Raw genomic sequence first — 24596 nt, forward strand, 5'->3', positions numbered from 1 at the left:
GATTACCTATGGTTGACTACATGGCTAGGGACTCATTATACACATTTAATATTTTGGGGAGAAGGGAGAATAGCCATATTAATATCATAAAACTATGGTAACAATTGTTACGCGTCAGGATTGTATCAGTATATCTGTATATGACTACTTCCTGAGACAAGCTGCTCTTGCAAGCCAGAGCCCAGCTAAATTCAGATACAGGATGTTACAAAATTACCCTCTGTCTCTTTAAACTTTTCTGGTGGGTGTGTCTGATAAGAGATGAAGTAATGGACCATACACGCACACCCCAATGTCATGTCATAACCAAGCTCTTAAGCTCTTTGCATCAGTTAATACACATTACCAAATGCCTGGCAATAAAGGGAAGTTTAGAAGCAAGAAGTGTTAGAATGATGCATTAGATATTACACTCTAACCTTAAACATATTGTCCTTTCTGTTTTAACTTTTCTAACTCTTAAATTTTTTTAAAAAAAAAGGAAATATATAGTTTAACACAATTTAATTCCATGTTTTTAAACACACACACACACGGTTGAAATGGCATTTATTGAGGGCTGCTGCATGGGAGATAAAAGTTGGGGAATAACCTCTGGTCTCTCTCCAGGTTGAGGGTTCACGGAGCGTAGGGAAAGATGGTGGTATTGGCATCTCTCTTTAACAGCCTTTTGTGGCTAGTCAAAGCATGTCAGTTTTGTAGGATACATTAGAACAGCTCAGTATGGTGGAGAAGCTCTGAATTTTAAGACAAATTGGGACACAGGATAAAACAAACTTTCATAGTAGTGTAGTGGCTGTATGTAGAAATAGCAATGATTGCTCACTCAGTGATTGCTCATACTGAGCTTTGGACACAGGAAATGGTTTTGTTGAAAGAAGGAAAGATTGTTCCAGACACCGGGAATACCCAATCTCTCTAAAAATATCCTAACTTCAAGATGGGTAAAGATTTAATCTGAATCATAATCTATATCGCAGGCAATATCATTGCTGGACATTATTCAGAGTGATTGTTGTAGACTTTAACCTATGACCCTCAGACAAATGTTCTATCAATGGAGCCATATGGACCACCATTCTGGGTTAATACCCAAAGACCCCTCTAACAATGTGACATCCTGAGAAGTCCAAGTTCACCTTTAAACTCCGCCTTTTTGTTAAGGGGTAAGGAGGAGACGGCTGCATGTTATTATCTGGAGAGGCTGCATGCACCACAATCACAACTGACAAAAGGAACCAGTCTGTGTTACAAGAGGTACAGAACCTAATGAGTATGAACATTAAGGACTGATTCAAAGCCCACTGACATCAAGAAGAGTCTTTCCACTGACTTTAGTGGGCTTTGAATCAGTCCGTACCTGACTATTCTATTTTACATGGAAGTTTTAAATACCCAGATTAAAGATTAATAAATGAATTAATCTACATGGTTCTTTTTTCACATTATTGCCTAGACACTAACCTAAGAAAAACTCAGTATTTTGAAATCTCAAGAATCAAATTGTCAGCAAATAAAAAAAGTAAAACATGACCAAAAAAAACTGAAAAAAACAAAAACAACTTAGTTTCTTTATAGCATTTAAGGAAGAATTTTGCATTCATCGTGTAATATGATGTTATTTGCTTTACCAGATTATCAAGCATTCGCATAAGGGCTTCAAACTCCTGCTCTCCAATCTGCCATTTTGGATGGGATACAGTACCCTCAGCTGCTGGAGACTCAGGAGAACGAGATTTGGCTTTGTATTTCCCAGGGTCTAACAGCACTAAGTTGTCCGGCCCACCTGCACTGGCCAGAGTACGTACCTTAAAAATAGTTAAACCACATTTTAATTTTTTTAACATGAACACTGGACAGTTATAGAAACAGCAGAAGGACTCTCTTCTATTTTGCAAATTCTAATCTTACATTTTAAAATTAAATAAATCATTATGACCTTGTAATAAGGAAAGTGTTTTAAGCAATGTGAAAAATTACATGTCGCAAACACACTTGCATTAATGAAAAGTAGACTGATGATTTGGGAGAGATTTATGTAAGATCAGTAGTTCTAGTTTACCAGCTGAACACAGTTGTTAAACTATCAGTGCAGTTGCTCCTGCATAATGAAGTCAATCCAGGAATCTTTATTTTGTTAGTTTAGATTGAAACTGTCACTTCTTAATCATTCAACTATCCACCATCTGTTTGAAGGTTATGTATCATGTTGTTATAGATAGCAGATTCATTATATAATATATTAAGATTCTTACTTGAATCTCACAGGCAACTACTAGATTATGAATATAGTAGAAAGCCTCTTCAACGGTCTCCCCAACTGATACCAAGCCATGGTTTCTGAGAATAAGGACCTAGAAGAAATAGACATTGCAAGGCATATGAGCTGCTACAAAAAACCTACCTGCCAAGAACTAAACAAACATACCTCCCTTCCTTCCCATTTCCAATTAAAAAAAAAAAAATCACTATTTTCTTTTAATTTTGACCTATGTATGGAATAGCTGACCTTGCTTTTAGGTCCCAAATTTTTCTGAATTAACACTTTTTCTTCATCATCAACCAGAATACCATGGTAGTCATGATAGGCCACTTCTCCAAGAGAGAGTGCTTCTGGTGAAATTGGCAAAAGACCACACTTCATTGCAGAAACCTGAGAAAGATAACAGTAGATTTTGAGAGAGAAACAAATAAAAACACGAAGTCATTGGTGTACATTACATACACTAATGTGTGTAGTGGAGGGTGAAATTTCATTGTTAATATTTAAATATAACTGAGACATTTAAAAGCAGGAGAACTGAAGATTGGTTGGAAGACAAGACAAATGTGAAAAGATTTAGAAAATCAGCCTCTTATCCTTAATTCATACTCTGTTTTAAGTGAATATTTTAAAATACAAGATTATAAGTAACAAGCTTTCCTGCAGCTTATTACACAAAATCACAGTTAAAAATAACAACCATTGTTAAAGCTTTCAACAATCCTCAGAATATGATCCAAAATTAGGAACTAACTCAATTTCGGTCTTGTTATCCACCTTAAAATCATTTTATTGCTGTTCTGAATCAATTTAATAAGAAAAATATCAAAATAAGAACTGCAGTAAAGCAATTTCCTAAATATCTGAAACTCAGTCACTGGGTTGGCTCCTAAAAAAGCTTCTGAGGTGGATCTGATAATGATTTATAACTAGTTGTTCTTGGAGATGGATAAAAACAGGGATCTACAAGTCAACATAGGCATCCACAAAGCCCACTGTTTGAGATCAATGCTGCTACTTGTGCTGTGAAACAAATGTAGATAGGATGCAAGTACTCTTAAATACATAGCATATATATGCAGAAAATATTACAAAGTGGGCCTTATTGGGCCACTGGAGGACACTTTACCTTGTTATGACCCATTGACTGAAAAGGTTCTATTACAATCTGAAATTTGCCATTTGTCTAGTGTGATTTCTAAATGTTGATCCAAGATTTCATATTCATAAACAACATTAGCACAGACAGGGCCCAATTTTGCAAGCACTCACAGGGCAGGAATACTCAATAATATAATATGATATATGGAAATATACCTATCTCATAGAACTGGAAGGGACCTTGAAAGGTCATTCAGTCCAGTGCCCTGCCTTCACTAGCAGGACCAAGTACTGATTTTGCTCCAGATGCCTAAGTGGCCCCCTCAGGGATTGAACTCACACCCCTGGGTTTAGCAGGCCAATGCTCAAACCACTGAGCTATCCCTCCCCCCTCATATGAATAGGCTCATTAACTATTTGACTTCAAATAGGACTCCCCATTAGAATACAGGTTTAAGGGGATCAAGCCCTTAAACTATTAAGTAAATATATGACTACTTGGGACCAGCTACACTTTTCTTTAAATCTACAGTAAGAGGAACTGCTTACCGCTGCCCCTGCTGGTGTATGGATATGAACAATGCATTTAACGTCAGGTCGAGCGGCATAAATTGCAGAGTGCAACGTAAAACCAGCTTGGTTTACTCCAAGGTTAGTGCTTCCACGATCAACTATATCTCCTTGAATATTGATTTTAACCTGACAATATAAGAAAACATTGTAATAAAAAGTTTTATAAGTTATTGTTGTCCCAAACGTATTTAATTCAGCATCTTCCTATAGCAGTTTTAAAAATTATATTATTGTATTTTAACAATATCATACTACACAACAGTATGTTACATATAAATGTATATAAACCAATGCCATTAACAGCAACAATATTAAGCTTTAAGATCAATACATTTTAAACAGCTGTAGAATTGGTCTACAGTAACACAAAATGAGCTTTCTATATCATTGCTCTTTTGTAAGAAATCAAATCCATCAACAAGCCATTGTATGAACAAATTATTCCCCCCCTCTACACTGTTCAACTTTCACTCCCTTGATTCTTGTGATGACATTTCCACTAGTTCTTCACTGATCAGAGGCCTAGACACGGCCTGAATTACTAATGTAAAAACACAAGCAAGGAGAAAAAGCTTTTTAGAAAACTAACACAAAACCTTTCAGTCCTCTTTTATACATCATAATGCAACAAGAAAGAGTACAAGCTCACTTCTTTGCCTACTTCTTTTCAGGTCACCTTTGTTTAGCTGCTAATAATAAGGTTCCCTTAACATTCAGCTCCTGGAATGTTATTCAGGCCTCTCTTTTTCCTCATTGATTAATCTCAAATCTAGAAAGAAAGAAATCTGATCCTTTTTATACTTGATTTCTTTTTCCTTTCCGGCTGCAAACAAGTAGCTACAGGTTGTCAATGAATCTTGAGACTATGTATAGAATACTTTACTTTGGTCTTTGATTGGCAACTAAAGCTGTCTTTGAAAGTATGTAGACTCTTTATATGTAAATTGGACCATCATCAGTGTTTAATTTTGAGAACCTTAGATACTAGTTGATTAAGAAATGCAATTAAATTCTTGCCCTCTAGGCTTATTAGGACACCCCATAGCCACAGATTTGTACTGAATGCTTGTTTTTCCAGAAGTTCAATCTTACAGGTAATGTCTTGATTTTCTTTAATTGTTGCAGACAATAATATACAGAGTTCAGTTATTTTCCCTCTTTTCTCTCTTATCCTGTTCTCAACCCATACTAACACCAATTTAGACAGAACTATGCAGTTTTCCAAAATAGTGTCAGAGAGGACTAAGACATCTAGTTTGGGAATCAGTGGCCACTACAGGCATAAGTAATGAATTAGTCTTAGTGTTAAATTCCTCCAGCATTGCCATGGATGGTACCATGGCTTTATGTCCATTTGAGGGGTGCTGCAGTATACAAGCCTCTGAGTCACTGCTGGATCTTCCTCGAGCTTGATGAGAAGTAAAGCAGTCTTGCATCACTGGGCTTTATTTATTTTTTTAAAAGAGATTTTTAGTTGCATAGGAGACTTCATAACACTACCCTCCCACAAGCAATATCTGAAAGTAACATGACAAAAACAAAATTATAACTTTGACACAACTGTGCCACCTTGATTTTTCGGCTATCAGTCACCACAGTCCCATTGCCCTAGGTCTAGGCCTGTTATTATGCACTACTATTTATTTTCAACAAGATCTGGAAAAGAGAATATACTTGGTTAATCCAAATCTATTGTCTTTCTGTAATCCAGAATTAAAGGCAGCAAAGGAAATACTTAGCACTTCATGTCTTGAAATCACTGCAAAATCATTAAACTACAAATATATATTAACCTAGAAAACAGGTACTGTAAGTACATGAAGAAACTGAGGAAGAGAGATTACAGAAATTGCCCAAGGTAACAGAGAGAATTAATGTTGGAGAAAGGACTAGAACTCAGGAATTCCCCATTCTCAGTCTTGTGCAGTTTTTATGTAATTAATACCTAAATTTTAATTTGAGGATAATATAGATTTATTTTAGTATATGAAAAAAATTAAGGACCAAGAGTTTATACTCAAATTACAATCTGAAATTTTATGTCCATTAAAAAAGAAGTATCTTACTTCCAGCATGAAGGATACTGAAATCAGTCAAATTCTTAAAAAAATAACAGGCAACAAAACTGTTCTGGCCATGAGACTGCAGCAAATAACTTGTAGTATCTTCTAAAACATGTTTATCTAAGTTTAACATACATATATGTTAGACAGAATTTAGATGTTTACATCCATGTTCTATTGGTATAGAAATAGAAATTAGCACTTACCAAACTGGATGCAGAAACCTCACTGTAAAGAAGTCCAAAAGGTACAATCAGGAAGTGCTCCTGCTCAGAACTTACTCTGGCCTAAAAATACAAGAGTGAAAGCTAAACCTTTACAAAAAAATTGTAATATTTTAAATTCAAGTTCTGTTTTGTAAGCCCTAGGAAACATGCCATACAATAAAATTACAAGAGTTGTTGAACACGGGAGATGTACATATTCCAGAAGCATAAACTAACAGTCATGCCATATCCACTATAATTGACATAATTTATTAAACCATAGTACACTTGCTAACAGCCCATGTTTAATAAGGCCTCAGGGGGGCCCAGGCTACAGTCTCTCAGGCTGATGGAAGACCAAGGCATAAGTAAGACGCCAAGGGGGTGCTCAGATCCTACAATAATGAAGGACCGATAACAACCTGGATAGATGAGTGGTTCCCTAATACCCTACAGGAAGCACAGTTTTGGAGAAGCAATATTGTCACCCATAGCGTTAGTAACCTAGAAAAACGTCTGGATTGTGGGATTATGAAGCAGAAAACTTGTGGAAATTTAAGCAACCCAACTAAAGGGTTTGAACATCTTAAAGGGTTCATCCCACCCAGGTCAAGTAAATGACTTTTGATGGTGGTGGGGAAGGTAGCATGCCTGGGGGCTCCCCACCAACTATCCTTCTCTTTACATAGCAATGTTTGCCTCAGGGTTTAACACATAGATGATGGAGTTCATAACTCAAAATTAATTTGTAATTTGTAAACTGTTTAGGGCAGGAACCATATCTTTGTTATGTTTTTAGAGTGCTGTACACAAAGTAGCTATGGCCTCTAGATGCTATTGCAGTATAAGTAGAATTATCACTTATACCACGTTGTAAAATAGATCAAAGGATGTTTCAAGATGTGCTACTAGCTCAACTGCACACATCAACAAAAGCAATGGATTATCTGTGCACACCCTTGTACCAGAGATCAAAATAGGATGGTTTTTCATAGTCCCATAGACAACCTCAAACCTCCATCTAAATGATCCATTAGTAGGTTTATGAAACTAAATGCATGATTCTTTTCTTATCTCCTCTTCTACCATTAACCCACATTCCTTTTTTAATTCATGAATTTTATTAGGATCTAACTACTTGATGCTTTCTCAGGTCTATTCACTATGTATAACAGTGATACTCACACTGAGACTCACAAGCTGCAAGCGGCTCTTTAATGCGTTTCCAGTGGCTCTTTGCAGCACATGATATTAAAACACTGTGTGATTTAATTATTAACCGATCAGGATGCTTTTACTATGTTAACAAACTATAGTTGATAAAATAATACTTGGTCATTTTGCTGTGAGAATATTAGTTATACACACACACACACACACACACACACACACACACACACACTGAAGTCACACTACTGTGGCTCTTTCGGGTAACGTTGATCACTAGCTCGGCTCTTGAACCACTGAGGTCTGCATATCACTGATGTGTAACATTAAATTAGAGCTGTCAAGCAATTAAAAAAATTAACTGCAATTAATCGCACAATTAAAAAAATTAATCATGATCAATTGCGCTGTTAAACAATAGAATACCATTTTCTACATTTTCAAATATACTGATTTCAATTATAAACACAGAATACAAAGTGTACAGTGCTCACTTTATATTTATTTTTATTACAAATATTTGCACTGTAAAAAACAAAAGATATAGTAATTTTCAATTCACCTAATACAAGTATTATAGTGCAATCTCTTTAGCATGAAAGTTGAACTTACAACTGTACAATTATGTACAAAAAATAACTGCATTAAAAAATAAAACAATGTAAAACTTTAGAGCCTACAAGTCCACTATGTCCTATTTCTTGTTCAGCCAATTGCTCAGACAAACAAGTATGTTTATTTTTTCAGGAGATAATGCTGCTCGCTTCTTGTTCACAGTGTCACCCTGAAAGCGAGAACAGGTGTTCTCATGGCACTGTTGTAGCCAGCGTTGCAAGATATTTACATCCCAGATGTGCTAAAGATTCATATGTCCCTTCATGCTTCAACCACTATTCCAGAGAGCATGCGTCCATACTGATGATGGGTTCTGCTCGACAACAACCCAAAGCAGTGTGGCCCGACACATGTTCATTTTTATCATCTGAGTCAGATGCCATCAGCAGAAGGTTGATTTTCCTTTTTGATGGTTTGGGTTCTGTAGTTTCCGCATCAGAGTGTTGCTCTTTTAAGACTTCTGAAAGCATGATCCACACCTCATCCCTCTCAGATTTTGGAAGGCACTTCAGGTTCTGAAATCTTGGGTCTGGGCTGTAGCTGTCTTTAGAAATCTCACATTGGTACATTCTTTGGGTTTTGTCAAATCTGCAGCAAAAGTGTTCTTAAAATGAACAACGTGCTGGGTCATCATCATAGACTACTATAACATGAAATATATGGCAGAATGCGGATAAAATAGAGCCAGAGACATACAATTCCTCCCAAGGAGTTCAGTCACAAATGTAATTAACACATTATTTTTTTAACAAGTGTCATCAGCATGGAAGCCTGTCCTCTGGAAATGTGGCCAAAGCATGAAGTAGCATATGAATGTTTAGCAGATCTGGCATGTAAATACCTTGCAATGCCAGCTACAAAAGTCCCATTCGAAAGCCTGTTCTCACTTTCTGGTGACACTGGTAAATAAGAAGTGGGCAGCATTATCTCCCATAAATATAAACAAACTTGCTTGTGGCTAGCGATTGGCTAAATGAGAAGTAGGACTGAGTGGATTTGTAGGCTCTGAAGTTTTGCATTGTTTTGTTTCCGAGTGCAGTGATGTAACAAAAAAAAAAATCTACATTTGTAAGTTACACTTCCATGATAAAGAGATTGCACTACAGTACTTGTATAAGGTGAATTGAAAAATACTGTTTATTGTTTACAGTGCAAACATTTGTAATAAAAATATAAAGTGAGCACTGTACACTTTGTATTCTGTGTTGTAATTGAAATCAATGTATTTGAATATGTAGAAAAACAGTCACAAATATTTAATAAATTTCAATTGGTATTCTATTGTTTAACAATGCGATTAAAACTGTGCTTAATCGTGATTAAATCGTGTGAGTTAACTGTGATTAACTGACAGCCCTACATTAAATGGAATGTGTTTTATGTGGTTCAAAGTCAGGAAATATTATTCCAGAGATCAATTGTCTATAAATGCCAATCTAAGAGCCAATGCAGCCAACAATTCAGTTTTTAGATTCCTAACAGTTATTTGAAGATACAGTTCCTCTCTGGCTGGGCTTTTTACACTGTCATTCTTGGTAGTCATCTCAATACTTTAAATAAATCCTATATTTCCATCTTAAGTATCTGCTCACTGGGAAAGTCCTCTCTCGTTCTCAGGGTGGGAACAGCAGTCACAATCTCACATCAGTTCAGCTGAGAATAAGGTAAATAGTATAATGCAGGGCACTCAATCTGAAATTGCAGACAATATTGAGCAGTCACAATTCCAATTCTTTTTACACGGACAGGATGAACTAAAACTAGACAATGTTGTTGTTTGCTTCTAGGAACAAGTGCCGTATATACTCGTTCATTAGCCCATTCGTTTATAAGCTGACCCCCCCAAGATGGTTAGATAAAAATAGCAAAAACTGTATGTCCCTTTCATAAGCCAATCCTATCTTTCAGGGGTTGACAAACTTTGGCTCCTGGCCCATTAGGGTAAGCCTCTAGCGGGACTGAACGTTTTGTTTACCTGGAGCGTTCACAGACTGAGGGGCTCCGTGCCTGTGAATGCTCCAGGTAAACAAAAGGACAAGGTATTAGATATTCAATTCAATTATTCCATAGAGTTTTAAATCATCAAATTTTGGTGCAGACCCGTTTAAGCGCCGACCCCTGCTCTTTGATGCATCGCTTTTTAACCAAAAATATTTGGCTTAAGAACGAGTATATACGGTAGGTCACATTCCAGTTATTTGAAGGCTGATGCCTGAGTAAGGTGACCATTTTTTTCAAATTTAAAACCAGGACATTTAAAATAGCTCAGCCAGCATGAGTAATAGTCGCTGTCGTAGAATATAAGTTGAAAAATATTGCGGAGTATGCTTATCTTTTTTTTTCTTTAAGTGAAAGAATACAATAAAATGTACTTCTTTTATTTATATTATATATTATGAAAGTAATTTTGCGAAAAAAAACCAAATATTTGATATGGGTAGATTAGTACATAATTGTATACTTAGGATTTTGGGATCCAAGTAATAAAGAAACAAGTGTAGCAGTAAAACAAAATGGTTTTAATAAAAAATGGTACAAAAGTACTTAATCTACATTCCTAATTTTGCTTCTTATATTTTTGTGAAGAGTGGATTGATTTTAATAATAATTCGTTTTCCTGGATGTTTTTATAAAATTCCATGCAAGTTTGGTTAAAATTATATTTAGTAATTAGCAAACATTTCAAAGTTTCAACATGTAATTGAGTTTTATCACTGGACCAGATATTGTTCATCAAAGAAAAAAAGACGTTCGGCAGGTGCATTGGTTCCTGGTAAACAGAGACAATATTCTACCAATTTGCCAATATTTTTGTAGGAAATATCATTTTCACTGAAGGCTTTGAATATTTCAATCCATCTGTTCGATACTGGTACAGAATTTTGTCTCCAGTGAGTAATTTTTTCATCTGTAATGTAGCGCAGGAAAAAGCAGGTTTCATCAAACAGTTCATCTTCTACTAATTTGATTTCAGAAAAATACTGAAGAATGTAATCACTGCAAACTTGAATGTTGTCATGGGTGAGTTTAGTGTTTAACAAAACCCAACTGAATATATATAAAAGTATGAATAAATCTTGGTGATAAAAGTTTGCACATTAATTGGTACCAATTCCCACAAGCTCTCTTCCACCCAAATTTGATTTCTTGGTATCTAAACGATACTTTTTTAACACTTCCAAAATATAATCAGTAACTATGTCAGATGTTTCGCCTGGCAAATCTCTTACTTCCAAAATTTTGACGTGTATTCCATACTGGTATGAAAAATATCTTTTTATTATGGGAATCAACTTTACTTCCTTGTGGTTTGATGCATCCGAATAAATAGAAATAAAATTTGCAGCATCTAAATCCTCTTCCAATAACTGTTTCGCATAAGGCACCAGCACATCGGTAACTATTGCCTCGCATTTTGTTCTAGAACATGTAAACCTGGCATCAAAACATGTTTTAATCAGTTTGCAGGTACAATCCATTGATCGGAATGAGTGATTATGCATTACTGTGTGGTACGCCCATAAACCTTCAGCTGCAGCTAGTTTTCTTTCAGCATCTTCAAATTGTTTTTTCTTAAAATATGATGTCACACTCATACTTGCAATTGCTGCAGACATGGCCCGTTTATGTTTGACTGTTTGTATGTGGTTTTCAATGTCGGTTTTTCCACTGTTTGCAATAGAAAATACACTTCTGCATTTTACACATTCCACCTCACTATTGTCATTATTAGTACTTGCTTTGATGAATGTATATTTCGATTTTAACTCGTCATTGAAGACGCACTTTCGTCGTTTTGGCGCCATGGGTGTCCAAAAATAAACAATTATTACAAACTTCGTCGGATGTCGGTCTTGGTCCGAGGGGGCGAAGTCACCGGTCCAGGATCGAGGGGGGCGAAGATGCCGGTCCTGGTCCAAAGGGGCGAAGGCGTCGATCCTGGTCCAAGGGGGCGAAGTCATCGGGTCCTGGCGAATCAGCGAGGTGCGCCGTGAAAACGGCGGAGCGAAAAGCTCGAGTAACCGAGAGAGCGCGGAGCTCTGAGGGCCAGTGTCACGGTCCGAAGATGCCAGATCACTGGTGCCTGTCCTGTGCTGCGGAGGGCCTTTTATAGTCCGAAGCTAACACCGAATTGGTCGATTTTGGCGGGCTCTGTGTGATGACGTCATCATCGAGTTCCCACGGTCGGGCTGTATGTAATACGCGGGAGTATTATCGAAGAGTCGCCGCGGCCACAATATAGTGAGAGTGCGTGTGCTGAATGCCGAGTATTGCCGAGATCCAATGACGAGAACCGTCGTGTAAAATAAAACTAAAACTAGGATAAATTAATAAATTTGATTTAGGCTGGTTTATCAAGGATTGATTTGATGTACTCAATCTTTTGATAAATTAATAATTTTTGATTTTGTAGTCCTAAACTGTACTGGTTACATCTCACGACTAACCAGACCAATGTCCAAAAAACCAGTACTGTACTGGTAAAACCAGTACGTATGGTCACTTTATGCCTGAGCAGTCAATCTCTCAGCTCTGGTTTGAGACATTTCAAAACTAATAGTTTGTCCTTTGTTTGAAACATATTTCCTGTATGCAAGAGATAAAACATAAAACAAATAAGATGGAGCCATAAGAGAAATAAAATAGTAAAAGAAAAAGTCCTTAGTTGCTTATTTTGTTTTAATAATTTAGTTCCCCATCACCCTCAAGTGCATTTCTCCATTAATGAACATGTCTACATAAAGTTAACTAATTTTCTATACTCCAAAATGGGTTTTAGATTTTAAAGTAGCAAAAAAATTGATTAATGCATTGTTACATTACATAAGGGATTTTCCTGGGGAAAAGGGGTATTGGAGGGCTAGATTTCATACTATTTTTAGCCTTTAGAAAAAGAAAGAAAGAAAGAAAGAAAGAGGACCCAAAGTCCATTTACTTCAATGGGGACTGAATCCAGTGCCAAAAGTATCACCTGTTATACAATTACCATTCCAGAATTCCTCCCCAAAAAGGATAATAGAATCCAGAAAGTATTCTTTTATTTTTTCTAATCCCAATGGTCCAAGATTGATGGAGATCTCTTCACATTTTAGGATATAATTTTTCCCTCACCTCCATCTCTTCTAATTTAAAGTCTCTACTTCACAAATGCCATTGTTCAAGTACAGCTCCTTTTATAAGAGACACTTACACCACTCTGTAAATCAGTCACCATAGGGTGATTTAAGACTTGCTATTAGCTTAACCTCTACTGACCCAGATACATAAGGAGAGCTATGGTATTTCCAAAAACTCAAGCGATCCCACTTGACTGTGTACCATGTTGTTATCTCGTTAATTTAACTGTTGCTCAGTCATTAGTGTTTATACTTCTGCAGGCACTCCAAATCAAACACCCAGTGGGGACCTGTTCATGTAAGGTCAAGGGAATTCAGGCACTTCACACATCCAATATCAGTAAGACCAGCTGTTAAATTTAATGCAAGTACAGTATAAAGTCTTCAATTTATAGGACTCGTTTAATTAGTATAAAGTTTTTAAGTGGACAAAACTGTACAACTTTTAAAGCAAATATGCAAGGCAAATACATCCAGTAATACATAAAGACCTATAAAGTTAATAAGGCGCTTTATCAAAAAGAGAGATAAGAAACAAAGAGTGTCAACCCCAATCATCTTTGTGCAAATACGCACAACAGCCCTAATAGTTTTTTATGGTCATTGTTTCATTAACAGCTATTTGGAGGTTATTTTTAACATACTAGATCAATTTTTCAAAATGACAACACTTCCTCCAATGGATAATGAGTAAAGGGTGAACCATATTACGTGGTTACACAACAAACCAATAGAGGAAGGAGTCCTCTACATGGAACCATTTATGTTCAGCTCCTAAGTCAAGCTTTTAAGGTCATCTACAGATCACTATTTATGCTCTATTTTGTACAAGTGGTACAAGTGGTACAAATATTAGTCTATATGTTCTCACCATTTAAGTTTGCCTACTTCCCCTACTATTAGCCATAAATAATTTACTTATATAGAATTCTGCAATCCAGGAAAAGAGAAAAATGGAATTTTAGGAGAAGTTCTGATCTTGAATGTCACAGATAATTGAAAGTTATTGTGAGAACAAAATTTCCTTCATCTCTCCCCATCTTAGCAATGCCACTTGCATAAAATGAACAATTTTCATAAGTATAACCTGAAAGAGGAGAACAGAAACAGTTCTCCATATAAAGCAAAATACCCATGAAGATACAATTTAAATTTTTAGAGACGTAATAAATTAATAAGCAACTTAAGAAGAATGGCTCTAGATTTGGGCAAAAAGGTGAGTCTGGTTCAAGCTAAAATGTAAGGAGAAAACTGAACTGCAAACACTGATCTTTGAGTCTGACACTGTGAGGAAAGCTTTCTTTGCTATGTTTTATGGTTCAAATCGATAGTTTTGTTATGTATATTGATAGCATTTCAACATTTATAATCAAACTATTTAGATATAGTGCTTTTTTCCCCTCAATCTAGTTAGTGGTTATTATCAGGAAAGACTTGTGGGCATCTTTTAGTCTGCAAGAGACGGTGGGAACTGCAGCCTATGATGTAGATGGTTTGCAATGTCTCATGTGACTGAATAGTCTAATCCGAGATTTGCATGATCTTTGGCAGTTATTGCAAATGTACGTATCTCAGATGGGAGCTGCTTGCTTCCTACAGGCTGTTTTCTCTTCAAGCTGTAGGAGCCCGCTCCTGTCATGGACTTTGATGCCCTGATGGAGATGATGGCGCCACTTGTTACAATCACTTGCCAAGATTTCCCATTGGTCAGGATCAATTCCAAATTCCTTCAGAGCTCACTTGCATGTGTCTTTATAGCAAAGCTTGGGACGTCCTGTTCTTGTTCCCTATGATAGCCCCTGATATAGCATGTCTTTGGGTATGCGTCCGTCTTCCAACCTCAGATGACCCAGCCAGTGCAGTGGTCTTTGCTTGTGCAGGGCTGTCACACTTGGTAAATTTACCCTTTGAAGAACCTCTGCGTTGGTGACTTTATACTGCCATTTGGTGTTGAGTGTGAGGCATAAACAACATAGGCGGAAACTGTTTATGCTCATCAGGACAAAAGGATTAGCTGTCCATGTTTCCCCACCATCCATGAGTGTGCAGATGATGCAAGCTTGGTACACTAGCATTTTGGTCTTGATGTTAAGCTTTAAGTTGTTCCATGCTCTTTTACTAAGTTTGCTAAAGGTGGTGGTAGCCTTTCCAATGCAAACATTTAGTTCTTCATCCGGTGAGAGGTTGGTGGTCACTGTAGAAACTAAGTAGCTGAACCTTTGGATTAAATTTAGCTGGTTTGCATTTAAGGTAATTGAAGGATCTTGTGGAACCCCCTGTCCTAATACAACCGTTTTCTTGATGCTGATGGTGAGAGTAAATGCCTGACAGGCACTTGAAAGCTGGTCCATGAGTTCTTGTAGTAGATCTTCGTTGTGGGCTATGAGGGCAGCATCATCAGTGAACAGAAGTTCCCTTATTAGCATCTTTTTGACTTTGGTCTTTGACTTAAATTGGAACAGGTTGAAGAGTTTCCCAGCTGAACTTGTGTGGAGATACGCTCCATCTTTCATTTCCTTAAACACACAGTTCAAGAGTACCGAGAAGAAGATTCAAAATAATGTAGGGGCAAGAACACAGAAATGATATTTTCAACTCCAAGAAAAGTGCAGAGAGCAAAACCATTGTATATCGCCTTTGTGAACCTAACCAAAGCATCTGACACAGTCAGCAGAGCAGATCTGTTTGCAATACTAGAAAAAGAGAGGATGCCCACCAACCCTGTTAAGTCTTATACGTTCATTCCACAACAACATGAGAGCAACTGTCCAGTTTGATGGGCCCACATTGGACAACTATCAGGAAAGAAATACAGTAGAACCTCAGAGTTACTAACGGACTGGTCAACCACACAGCTCATCTGGTACCAGAAATATGCAATCAGGCAGCAGCAGAGACCCAAAAAACCCAACCAAACAAAATACAGTACAGTACTATGTTAAACAAACTACTAAAAAAAATAAAGGGAAGTTTAAAAAAAAGATTTGACAATGTAGGAAACTACTTCTGTGCCTGTTTCATTTAAATTAAGATGGTTAAAAGCAGCATTTTTCTTCTGCATAGAAAAGTTTCAAAGCTGTATTAAATCAATGTTCAGATGTAAACTTTTGAAAGAACAACCATAACGTTTTGTTCAGAGCTACGAACATTTCAGAGTTATGAACAACCTCCATTCCCGAGGTATTTGTAACTCTGAGGTTCTCCTGTAATGTCTTTATTTTCCATTAGACTGAGCCCTTGATATGACTGGTAACTACTGCTTATAATATTCTAAAGATTTGATAAGGGATATATATACACTCAATGCCTTCTGGACAATTCTTGCTTGTAAATATTTTTACCACCATATTTGTATCTCCCATATGTGGCTTTTGAAACAGGGGGCTTGATTCTCCAACTCCTTGATTCACAGCTGCCTGGCCTCAGGTCAAGTTAGGGCTGCACAGGGGCGGCCATAATTTATGTTAGTGGAAGATTGGGTGTAGCAAAGCTCTACTCTGCCACTCTACCTCCTCCTGCCTATGCTCGGCCCCTGGAATGCCCCCAATATGGTCCTGCCTCCCTCTTTATACAAAGGGATTTGTGGGTGGATGGCTGACACAACAGGTAGTGGAGCTGCCTTTGCCAGATCTTTGCTAGTTGAGAGTTCCCTGACATAGTAAGATGCTTGCTACAGAAATAGAATAAGAGTATTAAGTGAGGCTATTGGGCCCATTTCAGATTTTTAAGAACATTTGTACTTTTTTCTTTTTAAGGGTCAGAGCTGTATGAATGCCAATGTACAGCATCACCAGATTTATATTCAACAAAAATCTGACTCTTTTCAATAAGCATTGCTACCTCCAGTCACTCAAAGTACGGTGCCATCTATCAGTCTCACTTAGTGGAACTAAGGAAAGAGAGTTATCCCACACATAAAGGAAACTTTCATGGAAAGACAAATGGAGAGGAGGGTCATAGTGAGACTAGTTTTCCTTCTCTAACTTTAGAGGTAAGAGGTTATTTTAAGATGACTGTCAACACAGAAGATCATATATAAAAATTCTTTCACACACAAGATACGTATTAATAGTCCCCTGGTGCACATCATGGAGTGTCTTAATTCTGTCTTTAACACCATGACTATTACTTATCATTACAGATCATTTGTCAATTAGTAGTTTGTATAGCTATTTCCACTCAATCAATAGCAAATGGATGCTTATTTTAATTATGTTCAGAAAAACACTTGCATGATGGTACTGTACACATACTGCTTCAAAAATGTAACATTCTTCACACATTATCATGACACTCCTCTAATAAATTACTGCCAGGCTTAACCTGATGAAGACATTTTTAAAAGTGGCCTCAAGAAATTTCTTTTTAAACAGTTCTTTAAAAACAAAAAACAGTTCTTTTAAAAAAAAAAAAAAAAAACACCAAACCCTAACTTACTAACAGGCAGCCTGATTATTTTTCCTTCCCAATATTTCCTTTTAATTTAATACTCAGTGAAAACAGAAATTGGCAAAGAGGAGCCTAAGTCAAAAAGCAATTAAGGGAGAAAAAAGGCTTGCTTGTTTCTCCCCTGGAAGAGATGGATGACTCCTCTGGAAGGTGAGTCTCATGGCTTGAGAAATGATGCCACAAAACACATGCAACTAAGGGGTCAACTGACCATTTAAATTCATGTCTCTCATACAGTGTTCGTACATCCCATCTGAAATGTATTTAATTACTGCAATAAAGTAGCAAATTAGTACTTTTATATTGGCATTATTTCCCTTATACACTTGCCAATTTTGACTGATAGTTTTACTACAGTTTTATTATCATTCCTTATACTGCGACACATCAGCTTGGATGGCTCACTGTCACCTCAAGCTTGACCTGACCACAACCAGAAAACTTCTCACTTAAATCCAGTATGCTATCCCGTTCTTCATTAGGGTTGATAATACTACCATCCTCCTCATAACTTGGGGGTGGGGAGAAGGGTGGATGGAGAGTGGTTAAAATTTAATCCTTCCTTCTCCTTTTCACCTTCCATCTAGGCATTGAAGATGCACTGTTGCTTTTTAATCACATTTCTAAAAATTTCTTTCCATGCTTATTGCCAAATCATTCTTTCATGTCAGAATCAACTCTTGCCTTGAATACTGCAATCTCTCTCAGGACCTTTTGATGCTAATCTTGCCCTCTACAGTCTATCCAAAATGCTGCTGTCAAAATCATCTTTCGTATCAATGTCAGCAACCTCACCGGCTCCCCACTGCACTATGCATCAACTTCAAACTTCTTATAGCCTTGTTTCAGAGACCCTACATCTCTGCCAGCAGCTCCTTTCATGTGCCTTTTTCCTCACTAATCTATCAGTGATGCCAGTCTTTATATACCTACCTCTATACCTACTCTGAGCCATGGAAGAAGGTATGGATATGTTTATGAATTTTAGGCTTAGAAAGGCACCCCGTTACATCATTCATGTCTCTATTACTGTATCAATTCTGTCAGCTCACCTATCCAAAGTGATGGGGGAGGTATAAAAAAAATTGTTACTGGAACCATTAAGATGTTTATATTCTTTAACAAGAAACTACGCGATCTTATTAGCATCACTGTTGCCTTTCAGTGAACCTTTTCCTTTATTTATGACCCTCACTGGTTGTGTCATGGATGGGCAAGAGCTATTTGTTTTTACAAAGTGCGCACCACTGACTTTAGATACTCAAGAAAATACTTATCAGTAATAATAAATGTCATCATTAATTTAAATAGTAACATTAGTCATCTAAACTAATTGAAAAAAAATTAAGGGCAGCCACTGTAATATGCCAGAACAACAACTTCACATTTGGAATATCCATACACAATTCAGCTCTGTTATGAAGACAATAGACTGGATTTCCTACTACAGCTGTGACTAATTATGACACCCATTTTAGTCCCTCATCTGGCTCATGACACCTCCCTGCGCTGCCAGTCATTCTGTCAAGTATTATTATAAGTGCCAGTAATTACTCACTCAGTCACAATGAAAATAGCTGGCAGAGAGTGTTAAGCTAAGTGTTCAAAGATCAAATGTACCAGGGGTTTCTGATTCTCAGAAAAAGTTACTATTGTACTATAGGCATTTTCATAATTTTCAGTAATATTTAATTAAATGATTAACACAAATAGACATTTTATTATATTGAAAAAGAACCCTAAGAAGTTGCCTATTGAATGGTAAATAAAAATTATTCATTCCACTTAAGACATTACATGCTTGAGCCTTTGGAAAAAAAAACAACACAAAAAAAAACGTGTTGCATCAGGAGGACTTTGGTGTACAGTCTCTTAAGACTCTATTCAAGCTAAACTGGCTGACATCCAAGCTGTTCTATTCTTAATTCTTGACAAGCCGTGATGAATCTCTTCTCTATTATACTGTTTTCAATACCACTTCATTTCTGTTGCAATCAATAAGAGAGTGGGAAAGAGGTGGAAAATATCTATCTATAGAGCAATTGTTTAGCTATGTGTTGATCCAATACTCACTGTTATATGATTGTAAATAAGCTGAGACCACCCGAAGAGATCTGCTAGTCTGTAGAAAGCTGCTAATTTACATCGCAATAACTTCTCCCCTTTCTCATAAGCAATGGAATCCGACCCTCTAAGGTCATTCACTGGTGTCACCATACCAAGACCTGAAATGGAAGAAGAAAAAGTATATATAAATCATGTGCTCAATATCTCAGTTAATGTCCAACAACATTCTGCCACATCTACTGTAGCTGTTTTTATAATGCTACTGTCAGTTGACTGAACAACCAAAGAAGTAAAAAATTATTAGTTTCAAAAGGGACATACTTTCTAGCCTCCACCAGCTAGACCTCTGAAATTGAGCATTTCATTTTCCCATGGATAGCCCATTTGGTAAAGATTTGTTAAATACAGATCGCATTATTCAGCTGTATTGCAGATTATTAGTGACAGTGTATTTTTCAATTAACATGTCTAATTTAAAATGGCTTTAATATAAACTAGGGGTTCTCAAACTTCATTGCACTGCAACCCCCTTCTGACAACCAAAATTACTACATGACCCCAGGAAGGAGGACCGAAGACAGAGCCCCTCCGCCCTGGGCAGCGGGGCCAAAGCCGAAGCCCGAACCCCGCCCTCCTGGGGAGGAGGGGGATGAAGCCTAAGCTTGAGGGCTTCAGTCCTGAGTGGGTGGGGGCTGTAACCTGACACATCGCCCAAGGCTGAAGCCCTAAGTACGGTGAGGCTTGGACTTTTGGCTTCAGCCACAGGCCCCAGCAAGTCTAATGCCAGCCCTGGTGACCCCATTTAAACCGGGTCGCGACCCACTCTGGGGTCCGGAGTCACAGTTTCAGAACCGCTGATATAAACAATATACACAAATAATTATTCTTTATATCACTCCAGCATTTACAAGTTACTTTAACTGATTTGTTTATTTTTACAGCATCCCTGCAAACAAAATGGGCTGGTATTTCAGCTTGTTCACAACATTGTACCTTCATTTCAAAACTTCCTTAAAAATAATTCAAGTACCCATTACAAGTTGTGGCACATCTTTATCACAAATGATCCCTGTACACTCACTCATGTTTAATGCAGCCATTCCACCTTGTGGTGCCGCTGGGTAGACATTTGGTATATTTGTTGTCATGAAATCTGCAATCTGCTGTAAAGCCAACAAGCCTGTTGGGTTTTTTCCTTTCTTAAACTGTTCCTGGATCATGGATTCCAATTCTTCACAAAAAGCCTAGCAACAAAGTATTGGATATTGTTAAACATCACAAAATTGCAGAACCATAACCAACCTGATTGCCAGCCTCACACATTCCTTCCCTAATATCTTCTCAGCACTCTTCAGAGGGAAAGACACTGCATGCTCCTCCCTGCCAAGTCAGCTGGTGGCAGACTTATTGGGCCTGTTTCTGTCACTTAAAAATTTTGCTCTCTGCAGTTACAAGTGGCATGAGTTTTATCAGCCTTTGCAAACTAACAACTTCCCACTGCTCATGAAGAAGGATAATACAACATGTATGACTGTTAGATATGAAGCAGAGAGCTAAAGCTTGCAGGAAGGGGAAACAAACTGAAACAGGGGTATTAGCTGGTGGGATCAATACAACAGGGTTGCTGCCTACCTGAAAGGAGACAACCCTAATTATGACATCACAAAACATGCATACCAATTCTTCTCAGAGAAGACATTTCATGAAAAGTGAGTCTTGTAACCCACTCATTAGCTATGCAAAGACTAAACTGCCGAAAGAAGAGAAAGCCATCTGAGGAAAGAGCAGATTTTAGTCAAGGACACATATTTAAGTACCAAATTTAAATCAATCACTTTATCCTCTGGCTTCCCTTATGGAAACAAAGGGTATAAAAAATCTGCTGAACATTTCACAAAGTAATGACATATGAGGAAAAGTTACAAGAGCAAAATATGTCTACCTTGGCTAAACAACAATTAAGAGTTGAAGTAATTACAAATATTTGGGTTTAAAACATTAAAAAGCAAGGAGGAATTTACAATGAAAAAAGGAATTTCAAATGGGAGCAAACGGATCTAATTAAGTAAAGGAGAAATTTGAGCTGAGTATCATAAAAGCATCTTCCTGATGAGCGTGGAACTGCCTCCCAAATAAAATGATGAAACTATCAATTGGGACAACAAAACTCGACTGGACACCACACTAGAAAATTATGTTCTAAGGACGACTCTTACATAGGCAAGGAAATCAAATAAGTCTTAGGCTACATGTGCACTACGAGGTCGCAGTGTGATTCCCCTGCTCACGTATACATACTTGTGCTAGTTCTCACCAAGCTAGCATGACCATAAATAGCAGTGTAGTCACGGTAGCAAGGGTAGCAGCAGTGGGGGCATGTAGCCTTAAATATCTCTAAACTTCTGTTGAACATACTGTATCACAGTGCAAAGTAACCAAAATCAAAATATATAACACTGAGGGAAAATATGGTATTTTCTTACTGGGCTTTGCAGAATCATGGAGACTCTCTTCTTTTGTTCCATCATGTTGAAATCTTGGCGCAGGTCAGGAGCCATATTCCTCTCTCTCAAGTACTCGGGGTTATTTTCATCAACTCGATCAAAATACCTTTCTTTGTGAGGCGCTGTTGTTGGGGGTGGTGAAGTCACCACCGTTGCACTGGAATCACCATTCATAGCAGAATTTTAAGTGTCCTAGGGAAAAATCAAACCATGAAAAAAGTTAGAACCTAGATTGATAATACATGAGTATTTATAAGACAGCAACACAGATCTGTATTCAAACATGTTCTTGGTTTCAACACAGCACAAAATCAAGAACAAAATTACTTTGGCTTCCACACTGCATAAGCCACAATTTTAATAGTATGCATGGAGGAAGCCATGTATATTTTGTTAAATTAAAAAGTACTAAAAAGTATTATGTACTCAGGCATATAATTTTGTAGTAGTAAGGTGGAAAGTCAAACAAGACAGCTATTCAAATAGTCTCTACTACAACAGGCTCTCCATGTAATAATGCATCTTTAGTTATCCATTCAGTTTTCACATTTCCCATAGACAACACTAGAAGGGTGGAGTCCAGAATATGAAGTTTTCTAATGTACACCAATGACACTCAGATATGCATATAAAGTGGTACAAAATGACATGCAAGATTCAATATTACCAACACTAAGATTAGTTTCTATTGTGCACTCATGTTAAGCACTCTTGTCTACAACTGTGCAACATGGACACTACAGCAGGCCTTAGCCAGAGGCAACTAGAGTGTTTTCACATGTGCTGTCTGAATCTCATCTGAAAATCAAGTAGTCAGACAAGATAACAAACACTGAAGTCTTGGACAGGGCCAGCCCACAACATTTTGGCATCTGATGTGGGGAGCTCAAATGACACCCCCATGCCCCCTCGCTTGGGCCAAAACTTTGAAAGGTCTCAATTCTGCCTTCTTCCTGTTCTACTCCTCTCATGGTACTACTGTTACCTACCCCAATAAAGAAGAACTAACAACTTGAACAAGGCATTTTAAGTAACACTTAACTTTCAAATGACTGAACAGCAAATATAACTTTTCTTGTCTGCATAGTATACACTGGCATTTTTATCTGTTTGAATAATCAAAGTGATGGTTTCTGTGCCTTCTTGGTTGCAAAGATTTGAACTGCTTCCTGCTGAAGGTCCACAGTCTGGGCCAGCTCATGCTCTATTGAGATGGTTGCAAGGCCGACCAGCCTCTCCTGTATCATTGTGGAGCGTAGATGTGTTTTTATTAACTTCAGCTTGGAGAAGCTGCATTCTCCACTGGCAACTGTTACAGAAAGTGTTAGAAGTATGCGCAGAGCAAAAAAAGCAGTTGGAAAGAGAGTGGTCATCTTATTTGTGCACATATATTCCAGAACAGCCTTTGGAGTGGATCCTGCTGAAATGCATCTTGCAAGGGCTTTCAGTTCATCACCTAAATCACTCACATCAATATTGTACATGTCATCATGTGTCAACACTGTCTCTAGTGCCCTGCATTGCTGGTGTAGGTCTTCTTCAGGTATAGCGAGGAGTTTTGGAAGCGCATACAACATCCCAAATATACTGCTGTGTTCTTTGAGCTGCATGAAACGTTCAACTGTCTGTCAAGTATCAGAGGGGTAGCCGTGTTAGTCTGGTTCTGTAGAAGCAGCAAAGAATCCTGTGGCACCTTATAGACTAACAGACGTTTTGCAGCATGAGCTTTCGTGGGTGAATACCCACTTCTTCGGATGCTTGCATCCGAAGAAGTGGGTATTCACCCACGAAAGCTCATGCTGCAAAACGTCTGTTAGTCTATAAGGTGCCACAGGATTCTTTGCTGCTTCAACTGTCTGTATTGCACAATCTAGCACCTGGTTAAAGAATTCAATTATGAACTGTTGTTTGGGGTTGCTGATGGGATTATCCCATGCCTCATCATCAAAATGTCGTCTTCTTCGGTGACTCTTGTATTCTTGAATGTGGGAAAATAGCTTCAGTGTGAAGTTCCTCTGCCAACTTTTCTGTGCATTCTTCAGAACGATTTGAAATCCCTCATCTTACCAGTAAGACTGTAGGTATGACTTTTCTTTGTCCAGTTGTTCCATTGCTCCAGATATATCAAGGTCAACACCTTGGAGTTTCTTGCTTACAACATTTATTTCAAACAGTATGTCATGCCACAACACTAAGCCCCACAGAAATTTGAAGTCATGTATGTTTCTGGTGATTCCATTTCCCTCTGCCACTGTTCCCCTACGAACAGTTCCTGTCATAGCATTATCCTCCATAATGGCAACTATGGCATCATCTATCTTCCCAATTTGGTGTTTGATAGGCTTTATCACCTCCACTCCACTTTCCCATCATGTGGCACTCAGTGGTTTCAGTGTCAGAGAGGATGTTCCCAGATGTTGCTTCAAAATTTGCCATCGATGAGTTGATGCAGAGAAAAAAATACATAGATC

At 37.6% G+C, this 24596-nt stretch overlaps 1 protein-coding gene across 12 annotated transcripts in view; it reads right to left on the reverse strand.

Moving 5' to 3' along the window:
- The window catches only part of ADD1 (adducin 1), a 126527-nt gene that overhangs the window by 36021 nt on the left and 65910 nt on the right, over positions 1-24596 (reverse strand). For all 12 annotated transcript variants that reach the window (XM_045019511.1, XM_045019512.1, XM_045019508.1 and 9 more), the window contains 8 exons: positions 22105-22317; positions 20703-20865; positions 19628-19779; positions 6207-6287; positions 3914-4063; positions 2510-2653; positions 2256-2354; positions 1632-1808 (listed from right to left, as the gene is read on the reverse strand). In XM_045019511.1, coding sequence (XP_044875446.1) covers positions 1632-1808; positions 2256-2354; positions 2510-2653; positions 3914-4063; positions 6207-6287; positions 19628-19779; positions 20703-20865; positions 22105-22299 — 1161 coding nt within the window. In that variant the 5' untranslated portion in view covers positions 22300-22317. The remainder of the gene's footprint in view (positions 1-1631; positions 1809-2255; positions 2355-2509; positions 2654-3913; positions 4064-6206; positions 6288-19627; positions 19780-20702; positions 20866-22104; positions 22318-24596) is intronic.

Source organism: Mauremys mutica, chromosome 5 (genome assembly GCF_020497125.1).
Source record: "Mauremys mutica isolate MM-2020 ecotype Southern chromosome 5, ASM2049712v1, whole genome shotgun sequence".
In the NCBI taxonomy this organism is placed as follows: Eukaryota; Metazoa; Chordata; order Testudines; family Geoemydidae; genus Mauremys; species Mauremys mutica.